The sequence below is a fragment of the Spinacia oleracea genome, chromosome 6, assembly GCF_020520425.1.
Source record: "Spinacia oleracea cultivar Varoflay chromosome 6, BTI_SOV_V1, whole genome shotgun sequence".
In the NCBI taxonomy this organism is placed as follows: Eukaryota; Viridiplantae; Streptophyta; class Magnoliopsida; order Caryophyllales; family Amaranthaceae; genus Spinacia; species Spinacia oleracea.
In genome coordinates this window covers 113,578,918-113,603,950 of record NC_079492.1, presented here as the reverse complement: position 1 = coordinate 113,603,950, position 25,033 = coordinate 113,578,918, and the positions used below count along the sequence as shown (strand labels likewise).

The 25,033-nt window shown below is 35.3% G+C and overlaps 1 protein-coding gene, 1 non-coding gene and 1 pseudogene across 2 annotated transcripts; 2 read left to right on the top strand and 1 right to left on the bottom strand.

Moving 5' to 3' along the window:
• Positions 1-6,896: 6,896 nt before the first annotated feature.
• On the top strand, positions 6,897-14,371 carry LOC130463505 (transcriptional activator TAF-1-like). Its single transcript, XM_056832651.1, has 5 exons — positions 6,897-6,941; positions 7,474-7,566; positions 7,772-7,855; positions 7,956-8,014; positions 14,299-14,371. Exons 1-5 carry the CDS (start codon positions 6,897-6,899, stop codon positions 14,369-14,371), a joined length of 354 nt encoding a protein of 117 aa, XP_056688629.1.
• Positions 14,372-14,416: 45 nt separating this feature from the next.
• LOC110785923 (putative receptor protein kinase ZmPK1) lies at positions 14,417-20,083 on the top strand (annotated as a pseudogene).
• A 358-nt stretch (positions 20,084-20,441) lies between these two features.
• TRNAM-CAU (transfer RNA methionine (anticodon CAU)) lies at positions 20,442-20,528 on the bottom strand. The gene is given in 2 exon segments: positions 20,442-20,477; positions 20,491-20,528. It is a non-coding gene; the product is annotated as a tRNA-Met (tRNA).
• Positions 20,529-25,033: the final 4,505 nt, after the last annotated feature.

Below are 25,033 nucleotides of genomic sequence, written 5' to 3'. Positions count from 1 at the left end.
AATAACTTAAAACATGCATAAGATAAATGTGATCTAGTATGGCCCGACTTCATCTTGAAGCTTTAACTTCAAAGTCCGTCTTGAAAATCTCCGTGGGAGGCACCATTTTCTTCAAATAGAATAAGCTATAACTAATTACAACTATTTGATGGTACGCAGACCATATTTGAATTGAAAAACAACTTTGGTACTTTACACCAATTACATTCAAATTAATGGTACGCAGACCATATTTTCTATCCTATTTGGGCCATACTAGTCACTTCATAACCTGCAAAACAGTACATATACAATATATACCATTCACGCATTCATTATCATGAATGGCCCACATAGCTGGTTAGTAAAACACATTATGCATCACATAAACATTTGCAGCAATTAATCAAGGGCACCAATAATCTACCAATTATTCAGTCCTTATTAATTCTAATCAAGTTGTTTTAACCTTAAGGATTTGTAGACCTAATCAAGAGTTTATGACTAAAAGGGGCTCCCACTTAAACCAATAAATTCATATGCTTTACTAATTTTAAACATAAAAATGTATTTCTAGTCTAACCGGAAACATACAAATTTAATTAAAATTTAAAGCTCATATAAATTTATAATTGAATCCAAAAGTATAATTTAATTTCAGTCGTATTTAAATTAATTCATGATTTTAATTTTAGTAAAATAATTAGAATAAATAAAATTCATTATAATTACAATATTCAAAATTAAAATCCAAGAAAATAATTTAAATTATCAATTTTAAAATTAATTAAAATTACGTAAACTGAAAATTTCAAATTAAAATTTCAAAACGATCTAATCGCAACGCAACAACCCCACGCAACGCACGCCCATGGGCCACACGCACACAGCCATCGCTGGCCATGTGCACGCAGCCCATGCGCTGCCTCGCATCGCTGCTGCTTACCATCGCAAGGCATCACGCATGGTGCTCGCTGCGCGCGCCAGCGTTCGACGCACGAGCATGCTGCCGCAGCCCATCGCTGGGGGCAGCACTCGTCGCACGTCGCAGCAAGCAAGCTGCTTGCCATCGCTGGGCGCAGCGCTCGTCGCACGTCGCAACAAGCACTCGCACGCCATCGTTGGGCGTAGCGCTCGTCGCACGCACAACAAGCACTCGCACGCCATCGCTGGGCGCAGCGCTCGTCGCATGCACAACAAGCACTCGAACGCCATCGCTGGGCGCAGCGCTCGTCGCACGCACAATAGCGCTCGCTGCGCGCGAGCGATTGATGCTTGGCGCAGCACTCGTGGCACGCGAGCTTACGCTCGCTGCGCGCGAGGCTCCGCACGCTTGTGCGATGCAGTGCGCGCTGTGGCGCAGCTCGCTTGCTGCCCACACGCGACTGCTCGTGCCTTGCTCTCGCCCTCGCCCTCGCCCATTCGCCCATTGCACACAGCCCACGACACAAGGCAGGCCTGCTGCCTTGTGCTCGTGCACCATGGCCTTGCTCATTGCTTTCGTACCGCATGGGCGACGAGCTTCCTTGCTCGTCGTCACATGCCCGCACTATACAACACCCCTTAAGGGTAACACGTAGCGTCCATTGCTTTGTGCGTGCAAGTTATATGAGCGAATCGCATAAAAATTTAAAATTTATATTCAAAATTAATGACAAATTAATAAATAATATTAATTTCATAATTTTAGGGCGAAAAAATCGAAAATTTATTATTCAATTGATTTCCGATTAACATGGATTCAAGTCTAGGTCATAAAAATTTAAAATTTAACATAAATTTACAATTTTTATGGTGGTTTTTAATCATAGGTATCTAATTAAATTATAACTAATTATGAAAATCAAATTAATTCTAAATTATTCCAATTTTCAACAAATTAATCATAATTACAAATTAGATTGCATAATTAACAAGGCTAGGCATTCAAACTTGTTAAACATATACAGTAGGTCAATCAAAAATTCAAGATTTATCAACAAGAATCGCAAATATTTAATTTAACATCTTAAATTTACGAAATTTTGCATTCGAAAAACTAAAACCTCCGAAAAGTCATAGTTAGGCTTCGAATTTGAGAATTCTGGGTTCGGCCGAAAAAAACAATTTTGTCAAAATTTTAGAATGCCTTTTACATGCGGAATTGACACAAAAATCACTCGATTTGGATGAGTAACGAAGAAACTGCCGAAAAACTGCGTACGTATAATTAAATAAACGCAATTTGCAATTAATTAACAATTACGAAAATTAATCACCCCTTTTAATTCTTGCAAATTTGTAATATTTAACCATGTTCATGCAATTTAGATTATGAAAATAATAAGAGGCTCGTGATACCACTGTTAGGTTATGATACATATGACAATTCATAAATCATGCGGAAAAACCATAAAGCCAGGAAAACATATTATTTACACATAATCATTTAGCATAGTTTAGATGCATATTCTTTTTTGCGTGCCTTCCCTAGCTGCGCCCGAACCGAACAAGAACAAGTCTTTAGGACTCCAAGTGTCGTCCCTCCGTAGATAGTCCACAGCACGTCCGGATCCGCCTTAAGATTGACCAACTAGAATCGCCCTTAAGGTACTACTTATTTTCGGCTAAATAGGCAAGAGTTATGGCTGATTTTTCTGCTTAAAAATCCTAGTTTTGAATGCTTGAAAACTTGTGTATAAATTTATGACCCTAGGCATATATTTATAGAACCTTGGAAAGGATTTCGAATCCTGTTAGAATACTAATTAATTAATTAGAATCCTATTAGAACTCTAAATAATTAATTTAATCTTTTAGGATTAGGATTTAATCTATGCAAGAATTCCAATAGCTTTAGGATTCGTATAGCACGTACACACGCACCGCACGAGCATCGCACGCCCATGCGCAAGCCTTGCGGCCCACGCTGTGCACACGGCGCACAGGCCCACTGCCCGCAGCCCATTTGTGCGCGCGCGCCAGCCTTGGCTGGGACTGGCCTTGCGCTGGGCCTGGTCGAGGCATTGGCGTGTTGTTGGATGCGTGTGGCTTGCTGGGCGATGGCCTGGCTTCGTTCTGGGCCCTCGTCCGGCAGGCCTCGTTCGATGCTTATTCGTACGATACGCTTCCGATTAAATTCCCGGTTCCGGAATTCATTTCCGATACGAACAATATTTAACATTTCCGATTCCGGAATCAATTTCCGTTTCGAACAAATATTTAATATTTCCGTTTCCGGAATTATTTTCCGATTCCGATAATATTTCCGATTCTGACAATATTTCCGTTTCCGGCAATATTTCCGATTCCGGCAATATTTCCATTTCCGATAATATTTTCCGATACGTACCATGTTTCCGTTTCCGGCAACATCTACGACTTGGATAATATTTATATTTCCGATACGATCCATATTTCCGTTTTCGGCAATATCATCGTTTCCGGAGTATTCATTTCTTGCATGTGCCGATCTCAGCTCCCACTGAAACCAAGATCCGTCGATTCCGAATATCCATAGATGGAGTATTTAATGCCATTAAATACTTGATCCGTTTACGTACTATTTGTGTGACCCTACGGGTTCGGTCAAGAGTAAGCTGTGGATTAATATCATTAATTCCACTTGAACTGAAGCGGCCTCTAGCTAGGCATTCAGCTCACTTGATCTCACTGAATTATTAACTTGTTAATTAATACTGAACCGCATTTATTAGACTTAACATAGAATGCATACTTGGACCAAGGGAATTATTTCCTTCACTTTGTTCTTTAATGTTCTTTACACTTACTATTTGCAACTTTTAACAACTAACTAGTGTGTGGCCCGGGCGTTGCTCCGGGTTTTACTTTTAGTCGGGTTTACGTTTTCGAAAAATATGCCCAATTTTAAAAGATTGTATTTTACATTTATATGTGAAAATATGACAAACATTGTAGCTAGTTGAGATGGTAGGAAGTGAAACTTTTAATCCATGAGGTTTGATGTTCGATCCTTGCTTACATGCTTTTTTGGTTGTCAATAACATACCATGATGCTTATTAGTGGTGACATGGCGTAATACGGAGGGAGTCTACGTGACACATATACGTTTTCACAAACGCCTTTTAATATATTAGTATAGATAGATATATCCATTTCATATGTGAAAAAATTATAAAAAGTTGGTATTCTGAAAATACATACCAACCAATCTAACAAGATCATATATACATGATAACATTTTGATGTATATAATAGTGAGAATTTACGGTTAAAATTTTCATACATTAGAAGCATATTGTAAGGCGTAAAAAACTTTCAGAGACGGTGGTAGTATATGATTGTTACTATTATATTCTTCTCTATACATACTTGATTTTTATCTCTATCAAGACTTCATTTATGTTTATGATTTACTTCAACAATATAGTTCTTACGTACATAAAATTAACTTAATTGTGTGGAAGTCGACTTTTTTTTACCGAATATTAATTTTTTAAGAAAAATCAAAGCCTAATATGGAAGAACTCAAGGGAATAACATTATTAAGTATTTAATTAACTTAAAGAAAAATAATTTTTATTTTGCAGATAGTTTGAATTAATTAGGTTTAGGAAATATAAATTCAAATAAGTACGTCAAGTTTAAGAAAATGAGTTAACTTCACGAATAAGGGGCTTCCTGAGTTATATTCATAACTATTTTGTATTATATAAGGTTCATTAAGTTTAGATACATTCTAAAGTTCTGATAGGTAAATCCATTATAACTAGTTTTTTGGCCCGTTCGATGAACGGGTTGGTTATATGTTGATAGTGTAATGGAGTTTAGAAATTATGTTGCTTCTAAGCAGGTGTTAGAAGGTGTTTAAACCAAATGACAATAATAAAACTTTACGACCTATGAAGTCATATCTTTTTAATAATTACATTTTTCTACTTATGTTCGTCTCCCCTACAAAAATAGATCCACTTTAAATCATCTATTACCACCAATAACATATCATTTGAACAAAAATCAAACAAAACTGTTACAGTGTACGACTATACTCATGATATCCAGTTAAGGGAAGGCTTTACAAATTCTAACTATTGCACTATATTGACAAAACTTTTCTTATTGGAGAACTAAAACTAATTGTAAGTTCTCTAACAACAAAAGTAACCAAATAAAACCCACCTAAAAGTCTCAAAATGTTGATGACGATTTAACTACCTTTAATCATTTGCATGGAGACCATAACACTACAACAAAAACGCTAATTAACAGCACCTAATTAATAGCGCTTTTGATAAAACGCTATTGTTTGTATTAAATGACAGCGCTTTATTTTTTATTGCTATTAAAAATAATCTTTCAATAAAATTATATGGAGTAGCACTTTGTTACTTCTCGCTTGATTCACCTCCAAAGCTAAATCGAGAAAACAAACTGCTTCCAGAGTTTGCTTCCCCTCCTTCCCACTCCTCCTCCCTTCTATCTCGGTATCTCCTACTACTGTCGATTAGGTGTGCTTTCCTCAATTCCTCCCTCAACATTTCTACATTCACTCAAACCAAATCGTTCCCGAACACAAAATTGAAGGGTTCCCTTCGATCCAAATCTAGGGTTTTCGTAATTGGGCTTTTACTCCGGCGAAAGTTTAACGACGACGACACTTCTTCTCCGGCGAACATAGTTCTCGAACGATGTGTGGTTGATCGAATTATCAATTGTGAGTAGGTATTTTGAATTATAAATTTAATCCAGGTTTATCAATTGCAATTTTTTGATTTTTATATAACAATTTGATATGCTGGTTTACCAATTGGTGTTACTCGATATTGGAGATATGCTAGGTTCTGATAATATGATTTTAGATATATTCTTTTAGGAATTACGCCTGAATTATGACTTTCTAGGTTTATCAATTGTTGCTACAACTTTGTTGTTCTTGTTTAAGATTTTATATGAAGCTTGAGGTCGACATAAGCTTTTGGCTATTTTTTCTTAGAACTTCCTGATAGTTTCCTTGTGTTTACTTTATCTGCAGGTGTACCCCATGACTTACAACCTGATACGTGAAACATTCTTTTCAGCTTGTACAAGAACAAGTAAGAACCGTATTTATTTGTGTTGGATTCATTACAAATATAGGTAACATATCTCTATTGCCCTTTGTTAAAGAACTTACACCTAATCATTAGCTATCTAAAAAAAATCAAGAACTTCTTTTCAAGATTTTCAACTGTTCTTTATATAAGCATGTGACATTAATCCATAACATTGAATTGAGACGCATATAATCAGGATAATCTGTTGGTCTGTATCAGGAAAATCTTAAACATATGACAGTAATGAACTAATGACACTCCAACTAGGCCTATTTTATTTTAGTGTGTTAACGTTTTTTAACTACCGATCCTACAATTTATACTCAGTAATTCATTGTCAAATCTGTTATGAATCATCTGCAGATGTAGTGCAGAAGATACCCTCTTAGGAATAGATCGTATCCTACGACCGGGACAATAATATTCCGGGATGAAGTCGATGTCCTTATGAAGGTTAACAGAATAGTAACCGGCATAAGGTGGAACACCAAAGTGGTGGACCATGAACACAATCCTCTCCTCACATAGAAAGTGTTGTTTATCGTCAAAAAATGTTGGATTGCCTGTGAAAACAGCTCCACCTCTATATAACTGTTAGTCTGTATGTTGAGCAAATGATTTTTAGTAGAGGTTATTAGTATTACAGGCAAACCACAATTTTGGAGGTACTTCTTACGGCCTCACCACCTTCTTTTTGTTGAACTTTCTTGCACACCTTGTAGAAGCCACACCTTTAGCTACCGGGAATCTGTACAGTAGCCAAGGTTTTTGTAGTGAGCTAAGAATATACTCATAAACCTCTGTTAGCTATATTTCTCCAACTTTTGATCTACATTTACTCATTTTGGTGGTAAAGGTTGATAATGGCTAACCATCTTAGGGATATTTGGCTTTACATCGTTTCGAAGGTACTCAGGTTACACGAGCTTGATGATTGATTCCTCTTCTGGCCTAACAACCATCCTAACTCGATTGGCCTGTCATTTGCATCCTCCTAACTTAGAGAAGGAATTAGCGTCAAAATGTATTTGTTGTTGTTTGCTATATTTCAAGTCATCAATTATTGTTACTATAAGAGGGTCCATATAAAATTCAAACCTCAAAAGCCCTAGGTTAGAGTGTTAGACCCTTTAATGCCAAATAGTTTTAGAAATTTTAGGGAAATAGACCCTTTCATGCCAAATAGTTTTAGGAAAATAGACTGTTGCATGCCAAATAATATGATTTTAGAAATATTCTTTTAGGAACTAGGACTGTATTATGAATTAGGCCAAATATTCCTTTGAAAATCCAACATCAGATATGGATATTATATCCCGCGAAGGTTCTTCTTTAGCATGGGAAGTTCGTGACAAATCAAAGCAAGAACAATTCAAAAAAAAATTATTTCTTTTTTTCTTCTACAAATCTGACACCAATCTATGAATATTGTGCCAACAGTTGAAGCTGAAAACCGAGACCAAGGTTGTTCTTCCTCCTGTTGATCAGGTGTTGGGAATTCCCGTCACATCTGCAAATGCATTGTCAATTCAAGTAATGGGAACTGTGAAAGGGAATTAATCACCTCTTTCTTCTCCTAATGGAGTCACATCTTCTGAAGCTTGGTTACAGGCACAACATGTTTAGGTATTGAACATGTTTCCTGTGGTGCTTTTTTTTTGGATTTCCAAGTTCTTTTTGGGCATCAGCATAGCTTTGTGATTTATTTTTCGAATATTTATTTCTTCTAATAACCTAGGCACAAAATGAGAGGGAATTGAAGCGGGAGAGGAGAAAACAATCTAATCGTGAATCTGCAAGAAGGTCGAGGTTGAGGAAACAAGTAATTTGATACTTTTAGTTGCCTGTTGTAGATGAAACCAACCATGATCTTCACTTCATATTAACTTTGTTTTCTGCTTGCCTTTCATATTAAAATGCAGGCTGAAGAGGAGCTCGTCCGAAGAGTTGAATCCCTCAGTGCTGAAAACATGGCGCTGAAGTCAGAAGTCAATTAGTTGGCGGTGAACTCATAAAAACTCCGTCTTGAAAGTGCTGCATTAACGGTATTTATTAACTACTACTCATCACCCCTATATTTAAGTCATTTGGTTTTTGGTGATAAAGTTACCGCATATGCAGGGGAATTAAAATATTTGCAGTCTGGAAAAGGAAATGAGAATGGCTTGGTTAATGTTGATGCCAAACATAATCCCACTGACAACACCGAAAACTTATTATCAAGGGTCAACAATTCGGTTTCTGTTTGTAGAAACTCAGATGAAGGGGTGCTGACATGTTTTGAATAAACGCTAATTCGGATGCCAAGTTCCATCAGTTAAAACAAGTCAGATTTGTTTTCCTTTCCAGCAAGAACAAGTGAGACAATTTTTTTTCTTTCAAACAAGCATTGCTGCTTCTAACCAACGTGGTGGACGTGCTGGTAGGACTTTCCCAAACACTTGGTACCGACTTTATGCAAGGGTCCTAAGATTTAGAGGACGAGAATTGGCAATGTCATGTTCTTCCCATGTGATCTTTGTGGTGGATTACTTATGTTAGCCTCAGCAAGCTAGTTCGTAATTTTAATGTGTTAATTTGAAGTTAAGAGAAGTATATATATATATAATAACATGTATAGTTCTTTCTTTTTTTCGAAGATAATAGATTATTGTATATTATTTTTAAGTTATGAGACAGTTCAACGCTTATTTGATATGATAGAAATGAAATTGGGTCGTATATATTATTTCAATTGTTAAATTAACATAAGCTTTAAAATAGTTGCTTTTATTTTCTATTATAGGTATTTTATTAATAAAAAAAGCTATAAAAAAAAAGAGCCCGACAAAAAATGTCGAATCCGCTCACAAATATTATCGTTTTGTAGTTAAATGCTACTAATTTTAATTCATATTTAATTGGTTGTTGAGCGCACTAAAGTTTCGTCATTACAAGAGATTTGACAGCGCTTATATATTGAATGCTGCTAAATGTAGCAACATCAATAGCGCTTATTAAAAGCGCTATTATTTTTTTAACAGCGCTAGTAATTCACAGCGCTTTATAAGCGCTGTGTTTAAATGATAAAAGCGCTGTTAAAAGCTTATTGTGGTGTAGTTACATTATAAGATTTTCCTTCTCTGCAAAATGAATTGCAACTAATTAAGCAAGAAAAATAAACAACATACTTCCAATATGCTTAAGAAATCAAGAACAACGTGCTTAGAGAGAGGGGGGGGAGGTGTTACTACAACTTCAATTGCATGCATGAAAATAAACAATCGAAATGTTGAATTAAAACACCCTATAACCTCCTACCGTTTCAAAAAGGATAAGTCATAAATTCTATTAGTTCGAGGTTGAATTTTGAATGAACGCTACAAGAGAATGAGAGAAGATTTGGGGATCGAATTAAATCAACATTGAGAATAATTAAGGTTGGAGAGTTAATGGGAAGATGAAGAACGAGAAAGATGAAGCAGGGGACGGTTGTTTAGGCATAACCAAGTTGAGTATTGATCCTAATTTTTGGTACTCCCTCCGTCTCATTTCTATAGTCCTGTTATTATTTTGAGCGTCCCGAAATTTAGAAAAATAAAGAACAATGTACTTAGAGAGAGGGAGGGGGGTGGTACTACAACTTGAATTGCAAGCATGAAAATAAACAATCGAAATGTTGAATTAAACACATTATAATCTCCTACCGTTTTAAAACGGACCAGTCAAAAGTCTATTAGTGGGAGGTTAAATTTTGAATGAATGCTACATGAGAAGGGTAGAAGATTTGAGAATTTAATTAAATTGACATTGAAAATAATTAAGGTTGGAGAGTTAATGGGAAGTTGAAGAATGGGGAAGATGAAGTAGGGGATGGTAGTTTAGGCATAATCAAGTTTAGTAATAATCCTAATTTTTGGTACTCCCTCCGTCTCATTTTTATAGTTCTATTTCTATTTTGAGAGTTCCAAATTAATAGTCATGTTTCTATTTTTGGCCATTAAATTTTTCACTTTTCCATGTACTATATTAATTTAAAATGCATTGAAAACCCAACAAAACTTCCCCATTATATTTATTCCCTTTTCTATGTACTATATTCCACTTTCTCATACAAATCAATCATCAATGTACTATATCCAATTTCCCGTGTACTATATTGCATTTTTCTTAAAACTCGTGTTTTTAGTCAAAGGGACTATAAATATGGACGGATGGAGTACATTTCTAATAAATTAAAGAGACGGGGATTAGTAGTCTACTACGTGAAAACTAATGGCAATAAAGTGGAATAATGAATGACCATTATTTTTTTATAACAAAAAGTAAATAGAAATATTAATAAGGTTTGGACATGTGTCTTCAAGATGGTGTTGCTTATGTGTCATTCAAATATGATGGTTATGTTGTTTAAATACTAGGTATTGATTCTCTTTATAAAAATGCACGCAAAGTAAGTATAAATATAGTATATATATATATATATATATCAAACAAGATTTTTATAATAGATTAAAGTATATTTAAATATATTGATAAAATATAATAAACCTTAACCTTACCCCCAAAAAAAACTTCAAATTGGGACAAGAATTGAGAAAATTGAGAAAAGATAAACTATAACCATCTCTCAAAACTTGTAAAATTTAAATATTTTACTCAAAAGAAAAGAAGAAATACACATAATATATTTTTATCACGCGGTTGTTCAACTAGTAATAAATAAAAAAAAATAAGATGCTTGTAACAGTTTAGGCTAGTAGATATGTGAAGGTCATGCTCTGCTAATTTAACATCATCTCTGGAATAGAGGGGCATGCTTTCTGTGTATGCTAGATGTCACTCATCAATTTTTCGTTGTATTTGACGGTGGATGGAATGCTTAATGCATCTATAACTGGAAAATTTTACCCCTCTTTGGAACCAAAGATGATATACGATGGCAAAAGACAAGAAAAAAGAAGACCTAAATCCAAATGTCTGATTTGATTTTCAGACATAACAAGAACGCATCAATGATTGTAAACTTGTAAAACGCAACACCAATTGCAAGATAAAGTACCTTACTCTTGAAATTGTGGTTATGTTGTTAAGTGGTTGTCTTGCAAAGATGGCAATATTGCATACGCTAAAAATCAACAAATTGTGTTATTATTCATGATAAACTATCTTACAAACTACCTGAAAAGTTTAAGATGAATTGGCACCTTGGTTTGGTATTATTGTGGTTAGAGCTGTCAAAAATCGACCCGATCCGAAAACCGACCCGAACCCGACCCGAAAATACTGGGTCCTGGACAAGATTTTGTGACCCGTAACCCGATTTTATCCGAACCCGAGCAACCCGAAAAGGAATGGGTCAAAACCCGACCGAACCCGTTTTGGACCCGACCGATTGAAAATCATTGTATTTATAGTAATAAATGAGATTATGAGAAAATTTAAGCATAATAGACACGTTGTTTTTACTATTGTTGTGTGTAATATGATTTTAATTTGAATTATACGCCATTTTATGGTTGAATTTGACTAAATATTTTCGTAGGAAAATTTGTTAATTTGTGCCAACATTTTGTATATTTATCACCTAAATTAATGAAAATATAATGCGCGTTTTAAAATCTCTCAACCCGTTGGGTCGACCCGAACCCGAAAGTTCTGGGTCTTGAACAAGCATTTGTAAACCCGAACCCGAAAGTGACCGACCCGATTCAACCCGAACCCGAAAGTAATTTTTTACAACCCGACCCGACCGTCCCGTTTGACAGGTCTAATTGTGGTCCTTAAATGAAACGACGTAGTTTTGGACGTTTTTCACTTAATTCTCATTGGTTAATCAGTACTCTTGTTTACCGCGTCACAAATAATACGTTAACACATGTACAGTTAACCATGGGGAATACCTTTTAACTACAGGATTAACCTTTTACATTTTATAAGTTAATTTTGGCCGGAAAATGTTTTATAGGTCCTTAATGGTGAAAAAAAAGGTTTGGTTCCTTAATGGTGAGAATTGAAAACGTGAAGCCCAAAGTTTAGCTTAACTCTATTTTCCGTTATTAATACTCTGTATAACTATTAGACTAAAATATTATCAAAAATCATTTTTAGCAAATTATTATTAATATATTATTTACATAATCTATAAACAAACGTTTTTGTTTCAATACATAAATAGTTATTAGGAAACGATAAGATTTAGTTGTATTAACATCAAGAATAATCGGGAGTGGTTTAGTTGTTTGTAGTGTTTGAATATTGTTGGCCCCATTGTTGTGCTGTTTTTTGGGGGGTTTTGAGGCTATATAGGGGTGCAAGTAGTCTTTCCTAGAAGTTTTTTCTCCATTCGAGCAAGATTATTGGAGAGGATGATTATATCCTCTCTTCTACTCTCTCTCCTTTTAACACATCATATATCTTTCTTCCACGTTATTTTCCACTATCTTCTTCTTCTTCCTATTTCTATATTTTTTTCCCCACATAAAAGAGGATCATCTCTCACTTCATCTCTCCTACTTTGCATACCTTACCGCATATTATATTTCTTAGGAAAAATTACTTTTAATAATCCAACCTTTTGACGATTTTCCATTAATAATTCAACATTTGGATTATTATCTAATAATCCAACATTTGCACCCCATTAACTTTTATTGCACCCAACCGGTCACCAACCCAATACATCAGGTAACCTATACACGTGTCATACAGCCATTTGTCATAATTTATTTTATTTTTTAAATTAATAATTTATTTTCTTTTTAATTTATTGTATTTCGTTCTTTCTTCTTTCCTCCTCTCTGTCCTTAGTCACTCTAATCTCACCACCATTGTCATCTTTTCTCATCCTTCCTCCACCACCCACATCCCCTGTTTCTCCTCCATCCTCCACCCCCAACCTTACTCACTCCCACCACCATTGTCGTCAGCATCATCTGATCATTAAAATAAACCACAACAAATTGATTTTATGCACTATTCAATCACTTACATTTTCTCATCCAAATCTACATAGATTGCCCAGAAACCCAAAAGAAAGCAAAGTACAAAAGCAGAAGCAACAATTAGTAACCACTTTCGTCATTGCCGCAACAACCACCAACATAGTTGACCTTCAAGCACCATCGCCGATGCCGACCAACCCTCCAACCCACCCAAATTTTGATTTCCTACCAAATTGTAAAAGAACTATTTATTTGATCGAAATAAAAAAATACTCAAATTCATGCCTAATGCGAACCAAATTGTTCAGAATGTACCCCAAATTATTTGAACAAGAACCTTAATTTTTTTCCCCAATTTGATTTTCTCGGGCCTTTTGCAAATCTGGATATCGGATATTTGTTGGCTTGTGCGAATCTGGGCTTTGAGTATTTAAAGCGACGACGATAATTTAAAACGCCGTAGGTGGTGGCTGGCATGGATCATCGATGAAGGTGGTGAAAATTCATTTGGGGAACAAAGGAAGGAATAAACCGAGAAGAGAGAAAGGAGGAGTTTAATTTTTTATTTTTTGAATAAAAAACAATTATCCTGTATTTCTAAAAGCTTTTTATTTTATTTTTTTAATAAAAATAAGAGGGTGACCTTGTTAATAGGTAAACGGTCATCTGGGTGCAATAAAAGTTAATAAGGTGCAAAGGTTGGATTAATAGATAATAATCCAAAGGTTGAATTATTAATGGAAAATTGCTAAAAGGTTGGATTATTTAAAGTAATTTTTCCTATTTCTTATCAAAACATTTAATTTATGAACATTGATAATTTCAAAGTGTTTAAAAAATAAATTACCTTAGGTGTCGTTCCGCACTGATGTAGCTTTGTGGTTTTTCCTTTTTATATAAAAAATAAACGGATTTTTCATGAAATACCCCCAAATTTTTACGAAATTCACCAAATGCCCCTCGACTTTCAGAAATTCACCAAATGCCCCTCACAAATGACTTAATACCCAGAGTACCCTTACTAATGACGCGCCGTTAGTCCTCCGTTAGCCTAGTTTCAAATTCACCAAATACCCCTATTTTAATACTTATTTCACTAAATACCCCTTTTCTGAAACTTAATTCATTAAATACCCATAACTTTAAATAACCCATTTTGATGCTCAACTCTAGATTTTGGCTTTACGATCAGATGAAACATCAATAATTTGGAGATTTACTAGTAAAATATCGTAGGATCTTGAGGTTAGGCTGCAAGCATGTCACAGCCTACAAAACCAGGAACACGGCTCTTTTTTTTACTGAGTGTTGCTGATGCAGCTTTCTCATGCTCTTGTTATAGGACTACAACTTTGTCAGAGTTCATCAAAATGAGCATCAATGAGGATAACCAGAGTCTTATTACTGAGAATTAGCAACACGACCTTGTGGCTCGCCTAAAACACAACGTTGTCCTGAGAATGGATTCACCACTTACCCACAAAGAAAGTGACATCCTCAAACAGGTCATGGTGAAAATGGCAGAGACAAACAGCGAATACTATAAATATGAATGTTCTAATGAGGTTTAGTGCACTAAACAACGAACACCTTTGTCTTTTTTTTCTTTAATCCATTGTTGTCCATTTTATCACGTTTTGCTGGGAAAGCAAATCAAAATCATATCCCAAAAAAACTCAAACAAAGCAATTGTTGGATTTTGTAATGCTTTCACAAAGCTTCAATAAGGAGATAACTGGGAGTAAAAGTTCTAACTACATTTGGACATTAATCAATTCATAATGTTCGATCAAATCCTAACAAATTAAATTGTAACCCAATTGAAAGTTAAATAATATTAAAGCAAACCCAATAACAAAAACAGAGTTAATTCAATGAAACATGCGATTTTTTGATTAATTTACCTCACAAGACAACAACATTTAACAGATTAAACCAATAAATTGGTTTCCAAAATACCCAATTGAAAATTTCAATCTATGTTGGGAAAATACCCAATTGAAATTTCCAATCTATGCTTGAGAACCTTGAAGATGTAGATCTTGTAAGTATCGATGCTCTTCTAGTCTCCTACGGCGGGATTCTTCTCGGCAAGCTTTCTCGGCGGTGACCTCTTCTCCTCCCTTCTTCTTCTTCTTGCCGGCCTTTGGCTTCTTCTCAGCCGGATCTTTCTCGGCGGCGGCGGCATTCTTCTCTTCCCTTCTTCTTCTTCTTCTTCTTCTTCTTCTTCTTCTTCTTCGGTCTTTGGCTTCTTCTCACCCGGATCTTTCTCGGCGGCGACGACATTCTCCTCCGCGGGCTTCTTTTGGGCGAGCTTCTTCTCAACATGGTGCCATAGTTGTTGATGAGAGAGAAAGTGAGAGAGTTTGGGAGTTTGTTACGTAAAAGGAGAAGATAGAGAATGAAAATTGAAATGTGGGATGGAGTAAGGGCAAAATAGTAAAGTCATGTTAACGGAGACTTAACGTCCGTTAAGTGTAAGGGTACTCTAAGTATTAAGTCATTTGTGAGGGGCATTTGGTGAATTTCTGAAAGTCGAGGGGCATTTGATGAATTTCGTAAAAACTCAGGGGTATTTCATGAAAAATCCGAAAAATAAATCGATACTTATTCAGCGAATTTATTTTATAAAACAAACATTGGGTTGTTATCACGAAACTACAATGGAAAAGTATAAACTACTAAAAGTGGTTTTAGGAAATTAGTTTTCTTAAAACACCCATCATCTCCGAGTCTCTGACTCTCTTTCACACATTGTAACTCACACTTTCTCTCTCCTCCAAAAGCACATTACACAAAATGTAATTCAAGAATTCTCCGTTGTCTTGTAGGAGGCGACACCGACGCTGGTACTCATCCCTCCGTCATAGAGCTTGGGTCAATTACCCAAAATTCAATTCACTATTTTTATCAATACGAAGCAATAATCCCAAAAACTCAATCAAATCTATCAAACCAGACAATGTGAAAGAACAAACAAAAAAATCAACCCCATCAATAATACCACCGCGGCTCCGCCGCCATCACCATCTGACCGCCGATACTACCACCTACACTTGCGAACAACTACCAAGACTCCACCCCAAAACATCTGTTACTCGCAACGCCCCTTATCACCTTTTCTCTGCTTCAATTCCTTGCTTTGTGCCAATGATTAATTATACAAGAAATTACAGGCAGCGTATAGTCGGTGATAACGGTAGTTGGAGCGACAAGAAGCATGGATGATGATAATTATCACTTTTATTTTTATATTTTAAGATGTGATTCTTTGATATTTTGTGATGTAGGGAAATAGAAATGATAAAGGAGATGAAATTGGTGGTATTTTGAGATATAGGGAACTAGGAATGATAAAGAAGATGAAATTGGTGGTATTGTAGTTTGACGGAAAAATATAAAGGTAGTAAATAATAAAGAAGATGGAAAAGAATTTCATTCCGAAGAGAGAGAATTTTTTTTTAATCAGTTTCCAAAAAAATAAATAATCAAAACTGAAAATAGCTTCATGTATTATGAAAACAAAAACTCAAAACAACACATGATACCGATCATGCCCTTAATTAATTATTCTTCCTTTACTATTGATAAAATAAATCGATTTGTAACATTGAAATAAATTATATTTTAAACGAAAATTGCATTAAATAAACGATCATTATAAAGACGTGTGTATTGGATTAACACGAAGTACATTAATTACTTAAATAACGAAAAACATGAAATAAATTAAGCGACTAAATTACATAGTGCAATAGAAATCTATTCTGTTATTAAGTTTATAGTACTCCCTCAATCCTATTTTTATAGTCCTGTTTGATCATTTTCACAAGTTTTAAGAAAAATATTTGGAGTTTATGTAATAGTTAGCTTGCACTTGTGTTGGAATAAGCAAAAAGGAAATGATTATTTTGGACCAATGTGCTGAAAATATCAGCTAAGTAACAACAAATAAAAGCACATGAATCCTAATAAAACCTTTTAAACCAATAAGATTATTTTCTTTTTCCAACCAATAAGATTATTTTCTTTTTCCAACCAATAAGAATGCTCATAATGGAGCACACGGATCAACAATGTTTTTTTACACTTTTAATTGGAAAGTGGTCCCAATTTTTACACCATTTTCTTACCTTTTTCTTTTAAAAAAAAAAACGTTTTTCACACTTGTAATTGGAAAGTGGTCCAATTTTGGGAAAGTTGTCCAAAATTTCACACCCTATTCGGACTTTTTTTTTTAAAAAAAAATGCGTTTTTATTTTGTAATTGGAAAGTGGTTCCAATTTTGGGGATTAATAAGGAAAATATTTGGTTGACCCTAAGTATTGGCAACTCCTAAGATACATATAACATAAAATAATGTATAAGCATAATTAATTGGAGAGAGAGTGTTGTATGTAAAGTTTTAATGCATTTGTAACCAATCAAAATTTAATTATTGAAAATTTACCAACCCTTAGACCATGTGCATCCTTGACCTTCGATCAAATGGAAAATAATTTCTCTTTCATCCTTCTCCTTCTTCCACCTCATCTTTCACTAACTTGACATACCACTTACTTAAATCTCTCTTTTATCGTCTACAATCTTGACTCAAGGTCATTAATTTTTCTTACTACTTTTTTACTTTTACATATACTCCACTTTAAATTAACCTTCAAACACAATTATTAATTTTAACAAACAAATAAATCTGAAATTAAATTAACATACGTGGCATTGTAAAAAAAATTATCCTGAAATTTGTACACACATGGCATTGTAAAAAACTTATCATGAAAATTTTAAAAATAAAATAAAATGCATTGCATGTGTGGCGGCACATGAGCCCAAAAAAATAAATATGCATTGCATGCATGCATACAGTAAAAAATTATTTTAGCCAATATTAACCTAAAATAATACTCCGTATGCAAACAGGTAACAACTATTGCCTAGGCTTCATGCAAGTTGCGCTTTATTTGGCCTCACATCCCTTTTTAATTAACTTGACCTTGAGTCACATATACGACCCGAGTCAAGTTAATAAAATTTTGACCCTTGCACACTGTCAACATTGTAGTCATTTTGTCCTGTCAATTATCACTTGACCCAAGCAACATGTCAAGGTTGTGTGTGCTCTTAGGGTCACTCTATCATTGTCCGATTAATAACAATACAATAAATTTGAATGAGTTTTATTTTCATGCCCTATCATCATTTTACAAAACTTGATTGTAATGAATCTTCTACCAACAATAGATAAACTTATCATTCATTCATCTCATTTAAAACAAAAGCAAAAATTAAAAATTAATATGTTTTACATACATGGCAAAGACAAATCACTTTATCTTTAGTAACCTTTGAAGTACAAACCTCTAAAATTCAATATAAACCTACAAACCTCTAAAATTCAATATAAACCCCTTGACAAACCTCTTATTTAATAACAATTGGGGTAAGAGGGTATATTGAGAAGTTTTTTATGTCTAAAAATGAAACAGGACTATAAATTTTTGGACTCCCAAAATAGAATACAGGAATATAAAAATGGGACGCAGGGAGTACATGATAAAATTTGTTTATGAAAATACGTAGTGTAAAATTTGATACTGATACTATACTTAAATTGGTATATGATGGCCTGATACTCAATTAGAAGCATATCAGAATGGTAGAACAAATTACAATAATAGTAGGGTTGCAATGCTTGATGATACCAGCATATTTTCTTGGAGTGATCAGTTACAGTTTAGTGTTTCATATGTTGGTGATGTTAGGATCAAAAGACGATTAACATTAGATTATGATTGGAATTTGCGGGTTTATAGCTTGAATGAGTCATCTGCTGGCTTTTGGTACATAACATGGCAAGCAGTTGCAAAACCATGTGATGTACATGGTCTTTGTGGTAGAAATGGTGTTTGTGTTTACACACCAGAGCCTAAATGTAGTTGCCCTCCTAACTATGAGTCTGCTGATTTAAGTGACTGGAGTAAAGGGTGCAAGACGAAGTTTGATAGAAATTGCGCAGACTCAGATCAGTTCGTTGAGATTACCCAAGTTGACTAGTTTGGGTTTGATCTCAACAGAAGCAGACCTGCTTCTTTTGAAGAGTGTAAGCAACTCTGCTTGGGAGATTGTCGTTGTCTGGCATATAAGTATAGACTTACTGGTGAAGGAATGTGTGTCACAAAAAATTCTCTTTTTAGCTACAACGAGCTCAAGACTGCAACCGAGAAATTTAAGGAAGTTCTAGGAAAGGGACGGTTTGGTGCTGTTTACAAGGGTATTCTGGCAGATGAGAAAGCAGTTTCAGTGAACAAACTAGAACTATAGTCCAAGGAGAGGAAGTATTTTGGGCCCAAGTGAGTACAATTGGTAAAATCAATCATATGAACCTTGCAAGAATGTGGGGTTTTTGTTCCGAAAGGAAACACAAGCTCTTGGTTTATGAGCTTGTGGAAAATGCATCTTTGGACAAACACTTGTTCTCGACCCAAACACTTCTTGGATGGAAAGAGCGGCTTAAAGTTGCAATAGGCACGGCTAAAGGATTAGCTTACCTTCACCATGAATATCTGGAATGGGTTATTCATTGTGATGTTAAACCTGAAAATATACTTTTGGATGAGGATTTTAAGGCAAAAATTTCACTTTGGGATTGCAAAGCTACGTCAAAGAGGGAGTCATGGTTCATCAGAGCTGACCGGTATCAGAGGAACAAATGGTTATATGGCTCCTGAATGGGCAATGAGCCAATGAACTAACCCATTACTGCAAACTGCAAAGGTTGATGTCTACAGTTATGGAGTTGTTATCCTAGAGCTTGTGAAGGGAATTCGACTGTCAAGTAGGGTGGTGGTCTGGTGGATGATCATAATGGCTTAGAGGATATATCAGAACTGGTAAAATTTGTTCAGTTGGCTAAAGCAAAATGCAGAATGGAGAAGATTCATGGGTAGAAGACTTTGTAGACCCGAGATTGGAAGGAAACTTCAGTAGATACCAAGCTGGTATAATGTTAAGGTTGGGCTTTCTTGTGTGGAGGATATAAAAATAAAAAGGCCAACATGGAGTTAGTTGTTCATGTTCTTGCAGAATGTGAGGATGAAATATTAATGCCCATTCCGGGCACCTCATAACTCCATTTTCCTCGATGTATCTTATATGTGTTCTCATGTATTTTTATACATTCAGACTTGCAGTTGTTTCCAACATGATACATTCAGACTGTATGTTGTAAACTAAACACTGAAATGTGTAAGATATGCTAATATTAAATTTTATGCCTAGGCTTGGTTTGAACACAAATATAATTAGTTCTTTGACATATTGTCAAACAAATGGACAACAAACAACAATGTATCATGGAAGCTACGTAATTAAAGCATGTTAGCAGGAAGGTGATAGTGCAATAGCAAATGCATAGAGAATGTAGAATGCATACTGGATAAAAGAAAACTTTCTTCTTTGGAGCAAAATTTCAAAAAAGATTATAGTTGGGGTGAGAGAGGCTCGAACTCTCGACCTCAGGATCACTCAACTTAGCTATGAGACCTACGCGCTAGCCAACTGCGCCACCACCCCTATTGATGACAATTTTAAACTTTAAATATTCAAATTTGTAACTTTTACTCTGTTGAATTCTACACACATGAAAAATACATTTCATACAACGTACACAGGCAATGAAAGTTCAAGTAAAAAGTTCCTTAAAGTTGAGTTGGCATTTCCTCATATCAATAATGTCACCGAAGAAGCTACGTTGGGGCCCTCTTATGGGGGCCCGCCCCTTGAGGAAAAAATTTAAATAAAATATAGGTTAAATTGTTTTTTACCACCTAAAAAAATTGAGAAATTGTTTTTACCACCTAAAAAAATAAAAATTGTTTTTTACAACCTAAAAATTAAATAAAAATTGTTTTTTTACCATCTCTTAACTACAAAATGGACGAAAATATTATGTGAACTAATGTAAAGTAAGGAAATATGGTAGCTAATATACATAAAAATCTTGGGAGAAGAGAAGAAAATAACAAAATATAGTCGTTGAAATGGGTCTGCATAACGTTTCCGTCCATCTTTCCAGTTAAAATGTGGTAAAAAAATAATTTTAATTTTAATTTTAGGTGGTAAAAGATAATTTTTATTTTTTTAGGTAATAAAAAATAATTTATCAATTTTTTTCGGTGGTAATACCCAATTTATTTTTCAAATAATGAATGAACTATTCAGTTGGCTTAGTGGTTGCTTGGGTTTTGGTAAAACAGTCAATGTTGGGAAGGAGTTTGGGTTCGAGGCCCGCCTCCTGATGTCTTCCGCATTTTATGCCCCTCTTTCTTTTTTTTCCTTTTATAGTTTGTACTTTCATATATGTCTTTGGTATTTTGGAAATTTTGTTTAATTTTATTTCATTTTTGGTTTTTAAAGTATCTTTTTGTTACTTAATACGAAATAGTTGGTTTAACAAAGAAAAAGCTCTTCAATTTTAGTTATAAACTTGTACGATGCACGATATAATCATCTAAATATAAATTTGTATGAAATCTGGTAGACAATATCATCAAAATAGTACTTATGGATATTTTCCAAATTAAAATTAACCAAATTAAAACTAAGGATGGATAAATTTGTTGTTGCTCATTCAATTTCTTATTTATTAAAACAAATAAGGGTAGATATATAAAAAATAAATTATTCCCACTTGTGTCAAGCATAAAATTATTTCGTTTACCCTTTACTAATTGGATAGTAATACCTACTTAATACTCGCACGGTCACCCCATCAACCTCATTACCTGATCACTTAGCACCTACATACACCACTTACTTTATTCATTTAGAGATGACTTGAGGCGGGGTTGGCTCTGCAGACACGTATCCACCAACAATTCTCTTCCTCATCTTCTCCATCAACAATAGGAACGATAGCCACCACTCCCAATCCACGTCTCGGGATGTACAAAATAAATTTCATCCCCAATCATCACCCCCCCCCCCCCCCCCGGTATACCCACACCCGCCTCAAACCCATCCTTAGGTTCAACTCTTTTTTTTATAAGAGTTTTTTTAAAATATATATATAATCAATTAGATGAAGATTAACGACGCAGACAGGTCCAATCTAAAATTCACCATCGCCCCGTCGTCACCTGTGACGAATTCATTTTTTAACCCCGTCACCCACCAAACTTTCTTCAACCCCGCCCCACTTGGGAAGGATGCACGGGGGGATCTCCCAAAAAACTCACTGACATCCCCATATTCGATAAATAATCCACTTTTCCTTTCAACTAACTTTTAAATATATTGACATAAGTTTATTACGAAGTATTAAAATTGATTGTTTTAGCTATAATATTGATGAAAATATAAAAAAGTGACATACATAATTAGGAGGTGAGTGTTCTCAAATCCAATCGATTCAAACTCGCCCCATTCGATGCACGATTTATGATATGAATATTAAATTTGCATATCTAAACTATAACTATAGACAATTATCATCGAAATAGAGCTTATAGATAATTTTCTTCTTAAACTAATGATTGCTCGGTATGTTACTGCTCATTCCATGTCTTATTTATTTAACAAATTCAAAATAATAAAATAAGGGCACGTAGATAGATTTACGTTCTTCCTCTTTCACAACAAACCATGCCAAACATAAATTTATTCGCATCCATTCTTTACTTCGATAGTCATACCCACTTAATTCATAAATCATCTAAATCATTACTCGATCATTTAACACCTACCCCACCATATATTTTATTCAGCTAGAGATATCTTCGAAGCGGGGTGATGCTGGTCCCTCAACACAACCTAAAAATTCTCATTCACATGCCCGTCACCACGATAGGTGTCATACTCATCCCAGTCCTAATTCCCGCCTCGTAAGCAAAAAATAAAATTAACTCCGCTTCATCCCCGTCCGTGTATCTACACCCGCCTCAAACCAAGCCCTGGACGGCTTGGCCCGACATTATTTTTTGATAAGAGAGCTTTGAATTTTAAAACTCTAAGAGTATTAGACAATTTGGTTGTCTGGTTACATTATACTTTAGACACATATAACTTATAGATATTTTCCTAATTAATTAAAATTAATGATGGATAAATTTTTTATTCACTATTCGGTGTCTTATTTATTTAAAAAAAGAACCAAATAAGGGTACATAGACAAAATTATTTTCCTCCATATTCATCACACGTGTCAAACCTACCCCTAGACGACTGAACCCGACATTATATTTTGGTAGGAGAGTTTATTTTAAAACTCTATTCTAGAGTATTTGACAATATTGTTGTCTGATTACATTATAATTTGGACACATATAGCTTATGGACATTCTCCTAATTAAAACTAATGGTGGATAAATTTTTATTGCCCATTTGGTCTTACTTATTAAAAAATAAAAACAAATAAAGGTACATAGAACAAATTATTTTCATCCCCACTCATCACATTGTTAGGTTATGATACATATGACAATTCATAAATCATGCGGAAAAACCATAAACCCAGGAAAACATATTATTTACACATAATCATTTAGCATAGATTAGATGCATACTCTTTGTTGCGTGCCTTCCCTAGCTGCGCCCGAACCGAACAAGAACAAGTCTTTAGGACTCCAAGTGTCGTCCCTCCGTAGATAGTCCACAGCACGTCCGGATCCGCCTTAAGATTGACCAACTAGAATCGCCCTTAAGGTACTATTATTTTCGGCACTTTATAGGCAAATGTGTGACTGAATTTTTCTCTCAAAAACTCACTTTGAATACTTTGAAACTTGTGTTATAAATTGTGAGCCCTAGCCTCATATTTATAGCGGTATGGAAAGGGAATCGAAATCCTATTCAGATACAAATTAATTAAACCTAGAATCCTACAAGAACTCTAATTTAATTAATTTATCAAATAGAATTAGGAATTTAATCATTAACCGAACTCTGCATGTTTTAGGAAACGTGCACGAACACAAACACTTGCACACACACGCACGGCAGCCACGATGGGCCCCATGCGTGCGCGCGAGCAGCAGCCCACTCAGCGCCCGCGCGCGCTGCGCGCTGCGCGCAGCCTGCTGGGCCTGGCCTTGCGCTGGGCCTGGCGTGGCTGTTTGTGCGGCGCGCTTGGCTTGCTGGGCGATGGCCTGGCTTCGTGCTGGGCCTCGTCCGGCAGGCCTCGTCCGATGCTTATTCGTACGATGCGCTTCCGATTAAATTTTCCGATTCCGGAATTCATTTCCGATACGAACAATATTTAATATTTCCGATTCCGGAATTAATTTCCGTTTCGAACAAATATTTAATATTTCCGTTTCCGGAATTATTTTCCGATTCCGGTAATATTTCCGATTCTGACAATATTTCCGTTTCCGGCAATATTTCCGATTCTGGCAATATTTCCATCTCCGATAATATTTTCCGACACGTACCATGTTTCCGTTTCTGGCAACATCTACGACTTGGATAATATTTATATTTCCGATACGATCCATATTTCCGTTTCCGGCAATATCATCGTTTCCGGAGTATTCATTCCTTGCCTGTGACGATCTTAGCTCCCACTGAAACCAAGATCCGTCGGTTCCGAATATTCATAGATGGAGTATTTAATGCTATTAAATACTTGATCCGTTTACGTACTATTTGTGTGACCCTACGGGTTCAGTCAAGAGTAAGTTGTGGATTAATATCATTAATTCCACTTGAACTGAAGCGGCCTCTAGCTAGGCATTCAGCTCACTTGATCTCACTGAATTATTAACTTGTTAATTAATACTGAACCGCATTTATTAGACTTATCATAGAATGCATACTTGGACCAAGGGCATTATTTCCTTCAGTCTCCCACTTGTCCTTAGGGACAAGTGTGCATTTCCTAATTCCTTTGTCACTTGATGCTTGCTCTTGAACATAAGGTAAGAGTTGTCATCCTTATTATGTCCAGAGGTGTTCCTCGGTTTCAGAGTTCAACTGATCAAATAAACAGATAATCATAGCCTATGATTCATCCGAGCACGGCCATGCATTTCACAGTTTCTAGCTCTCCGAGTGGCCTTGTACAACTTTTAAGCATCTCA

Excerpts from the sequence above, each read along its gene's own strand:
- LOC130463505 (XM_056832651.1), top strand. The coding sequence starts at position 6,897 with ATGGCTAACCATCTTAGGGATATTTGGCTTTACATCGTTTCGAAG. Across the intron at positions 6,942-7,473 it reads GGCTTTACATCGTTTCGAAG|TTGAAGCTGAAAACCGAGAC; the intron begins GTACTCAGGTTA and ends TTGTGCCAACAG. Across the intron at positions 7,567-7,771 it reads CAAATGCATTGTCAATTCAA|GCACAAAATGAGAGGGAATT; the intron begins GTAATGGGAACT and ends CTAATAACCTAG.